Here is a 3933-nt window from a genome sequence, read left to right as displayed (position 1 = left end):
GCCCCGGGAGCCAGCGTCCTGCTGGAGAAGACAGTGTGGGTCAGGGCCGGGGGGCAGCTCATAGCTCAGCCACCAGCAGCGGGCCAGGCCTTCCTCTGGACACACAGGAGCGGTCGAGCTTCAGGGGGACATTCTTGAAACAGTCTCCACGCCACGGCGGGGGTGACAGCCACTGAGCCCCTACCCACCGCCCGCCCGATCACGCCGGCATCCCAGGGGCCCAGGCGGCAGCTGCCGGCCTGCCTCACAGATCACTGGGCCTCAGTGCCCCCGGAAGACTTGGCTGAGCAGCTGGCGCTGCCCTGGGCCAAACAGGCCAGCCTGTCCCCCAGAGACAGACCCTGGGCGTCCCTGGCTCTGGCCAGAGCAGGCAGCTGTGGGGCCAGACCTGTCAGGGGACCTCTGCTCACTGGTGGGGGCTGTGGGCCCGCCTGCCCAGACTCCTGCCTAAGAGAGGAACCTGGGGCCTGGAGGGTTCAGTGCGGGGGAGACCCCAGGAAACCAGAAGGGGCTCACGCAAGGCAGGAAGGGAAAGGCGGTGGCCCCCACCAGCCCCAGCCACACAGAGGAACATCCTGCAGGCCCACCCACAGGAATGTCCGGCTCTGGGCTGGCAGGCCATGGAAAGGCTCTGTCACTCTGGTCGCTGACATAGCCGGAAGGGAGCAAATGGCAGGCGCGGAGCGTTAACAGCCACTGGCCCAGGGTCCCGCTGCCATGCGGCCAAGGAAGACGCGGCTGCCCGGCCTCCCCTACCCCAGAGCTCCACGCGCCAGGCCCTTCCTCACCAGGCCGCACGGTGCCCCCCTCACCTGGCGTCGGGCCTGGCCCGGCTACCCCGGTCAGCGACAGGAGAGCAGGATGCAGGCCCAGGTCCATCCACCCCAGACCCACAGGTCAGGGAGACACCCTCCCCTGTCTGCCTGGCATCTCCCCCATCGGAGTCAGGAGATGGGGGCAGCAGAGCCTCAGGTCACCTCATTCCCAAATGGGGGGCACAGGAGGGACCACACAGCCCCCGCAGAGAGGAGGGGCCCACCCGTCACCATGTCTACGGAACACCCGGGCGAGTGGCTGCCTGTGCTCCCACCCCGCGTAGCAGGCGGGGCCCTCCACTCGGGGCGGGGCCCTCACAGGGCATGGACTCCGATTCCCCCTTTCCCAGGTGGGCTTCACCAGGCTGGGGGCTGTTGAGGGCGAGCCCCACACACAGGTCAGGGCAGGAAGCCAGCACTCCCCTCTGGTCCCCAAGGCCCTGGACGGGTCCCCATGACTGCCCCTGCCCCAGGGCCCCCGCCTGTCGGACGCGCACAGGAGGCGGGTCCTGCACATGCAGCTGCACCCCCCTCATACCCCCTCCGCTGGCACGGGATGCGGCCAGCATAAGAGGGGTGAAGGTCTTGAACCCTGTGCCTGGGGTCTGGGCTGGACTGACCGGGGACGGGGTGGGGGTGGGGGCGGCGCAGGTGGTGCTGCCTGGGTGGTGACGCAGCGGCTGGAGCCTGAGGCTCCCGAGTACAGGGCGGCCCCCAGGAAACGCTGGGCCCCGCAGTGAGGGGACCTGGGCACTGCCTCCAGGCTGGCAGCCCCAGACGGCAGAGGCCTCGCAGGGGACCTGTGCACACAGCCTGGAGAGGAGCTAAGACCACTCCCGGCCCCCTTTGCTGAACCAAACGCCAGAGTGAGGGCCCCATACACCATCCCTGGGTGGGGCCGCCCCCGTCCGCCTGCGGCAGGACAAAGCCCAGCTTGAAGGCAGCGGGGCCAGATGGCACCTTCCTGGGCGGGAAAGGCTGGGGGAGGGGCGGACGGCAGGCAGGGGGTTCCCACCCACCTGCCTGGAGCCCCGAGCCCCGCCAAGCTCGTGACAGGCACCTGGGAACGAGGTCAGGGGCCGTGCCTGGGAGCCCCAGCTGCCGCCCCGGGAGCACCTGCGGGCTCTTTCCATTGAGCGGCGGCCGCAGGCGCAGCTGCAAACAGAGGGCGCACGGGGAGGGGGGACCCTCTGTTCTCTGATGATTAGAGAGGCTTCTACCAGGCAGACGGGCAGACATGCCCTGTTAGCTCTAAAACAGGCTATTTGTCATCTCATCTGTCCCTACGCTGCTCCCGCCACCTGGGAAATGCCGGTGACCCCACGCGGGGCGCCCCCCAAGCCTCCCCGCTGGGAAGCGACTCCCCCTCCTGTCCCCTGCCCCCCCAGGAGGATTATACCCTCTGCTGAGCCTCTGTGCCAGCTGGCCATCCCTCGCTGCTCCCCAGCCCCCGGCCCGCCTCCCCGGGGCGCCTGGGTCCTGCTCACCAGCCGCTGCACGCTAAGTGGCTGGAGCACCGCCCCTATAGCCCTTTCTCGGGGTCACTCGGTGCTTCCGAGGCCGTGAGGCCCCTCGGAGGAGGGCCGAGCTCAGGGGAAGGGGCCCATGGCCAGGAGCGGGGGCGTTGAGGAGGCTTCTGGGCCTGGAAGGGCAGCAGCTGGGTGCAGGGCAGGATGAGCAATCGCCAGGCCCCAGGGGTGAGGGGAGAGGCAGGTGGTTGGGCCCAGAGGTCAGGGCCAACTGTCAGGGGGCAACAGGCCCCTGGAGGCAGGATACTGTGGTGCGGATGCTGGTCCTCTCTCAAACCGGGCCGGGGGACGGCTGGGTGTCCGCACCCTGCTCTGGTTGGGATCAGCCCCGCAGGGCCCTGCCCGGCCTAAGGATGAGCCAGGAGGGTCCGGCACCTCGTGGATCAAGGTAAGGCTACCCCCAGCTGGGTCTTCGCCTTCTTTCAGGAATTCAGGGGCCCCCCCTACCGCTCTGTGGACGGAGGCTGCCCCCCCACCACCTCCAGGGCAGAGAACAGACAGACCCCGAGTGACGCCTACCCCCACCCGACCCAGCAGGGCAGAGAGCTGGGGGCCAAGCTGAAGACCCACTGTCCCCCCACCCCCCTCCTGCTCTCTCCGGGTTTAATTAGTGCTTCCAAGTGGCGCTGGCCCTCTGGAGACTCGGCAGAAACATCCAGAGCTTGGCGCAGTGACCATGTTCTTAATTAGGAGGGCCCTCCAGGCTGGGGGTGTGGGGGCGGGTCCCCCGAGGAGCCACACCCCCTGGGCGCACACCCAGGGAGCACCGCCAAGTGTGGGAAAGGCCTCCTGGGGCAGGCAGGCCTTGACAGTTAAGACAGGTATCAGTAAAGGCGACCTGTGAAAACGTGGGTACAACAAACAGGAATAATAACAGCTCACGTTTACAAGAAGCCCTCATGATGTGCAAACACCATTCTGTCTCCCCAGATTCCTCTGTGGGAGTCCCAACCCCCAGGACCTCGCAAAGTGACCACGTGCGGGAGACGGGGGGGTGTGTGCAGGGGTGACCGAGGCGACGTGCGGTCACTAGGGCGGGCCCTGGTATCCTTGGAGGAAGAGGAGACCAGGGCACAGGCACGCACAGAAGAGCCCATGAAGATGCAGGGACAGGACGGCCGTTCACACGCCAAGGCGTGAGGCCTCAGGAGGGCCTGGCCTTGCCCACAGCCGGAACACGGGCCCCCAGCCCTATAGCTAACCCGCCCTGAGCCCACTCTGAGGGGCTCACCGGGGTAGCCCCAGACCACGAGCCCTGGGAGTGCTCTTGAGACACACAGACCCTCTGGGCAGCTGCTGTCCCCCAGCTCCCTCGGGGGGAAGCGGATCTCAACACGAAATGAGCCCCTGTCAGCCCCCCACTCACCTGGCGGCTCTCACTCCTCCAGACGCCATTGACAGTCTTGGTGGGGGCGATGGTCACCACGGGGGGTGTGCTGGGGACGCTGTGTCCCCCTGGGGGGACGATGATGGGACCCATGGGCACGCGCTTGGGCGTGCTGGCTGGGGAGCTGTGGTTGGTGGCCGGAGAGGAGACAGGGGACGACTCGCTGCTCAGTGAAGACCCTGCGGGAGAAGGACACAGCGCC

The 3933-nt window shown here is 67.8% G+C and overlaps 1 protein-coding gene across 1 annotated transcript in view; it reads right to left on the bottom strand.

Moving 5' to 3' along the window:
• GSE1 (Gse1 coiled-coil protein) overlaps positions 1-3933 on the bottom strand; it is a 402812-nt gene that overhangs the window by 19111 nt on the left and 379768 nt on the right. Inside the window, exons 3-8 of the mRNA XM_010850869.1 lie at positions 3492-3910; positions 1876-1970; positions 1699-1779; positions 1436-1615; positions 1177-1361; positions 789-833 (exon numbers count right to left, since the gene is read on the bottom strand). Of these exons, the coding sequence (XP_010849171.1) occupies positions 789-833; positions 1177-1361; positions 1436-1615; positions 1699-1779; positions 1876-1970; positions 3492-3910 (1005 nt within the window). The remainder of the gene's footprint in view (positions 1-788; positions 834-1176; positions 1362-1435; positions 1616-1698; positions 1780-1875; positions 1971-3491; positions 3911-3933) is intronic.

The sequence above is a fragment of the Bison bison genome, unplaced genomic scaffold (assembly GCF_000754665.1).
Source record: "Bison bison bison isolate TAMUID 2011002044 unplaced genomic scaffold, Bison_UMD1.0 scf7180017864295, whole genome shotgun sequence".
Lineage (NCBI taxonomy): Eukaryota > Metazoa > Chordata > Mammalia > Artiodactyla > Bovidae > Bison > Bison bison.
Note: the sequence above shows the minus strand (reverse complement) of the source record. Positions and strands in the feature narration are given on the sequence as shown.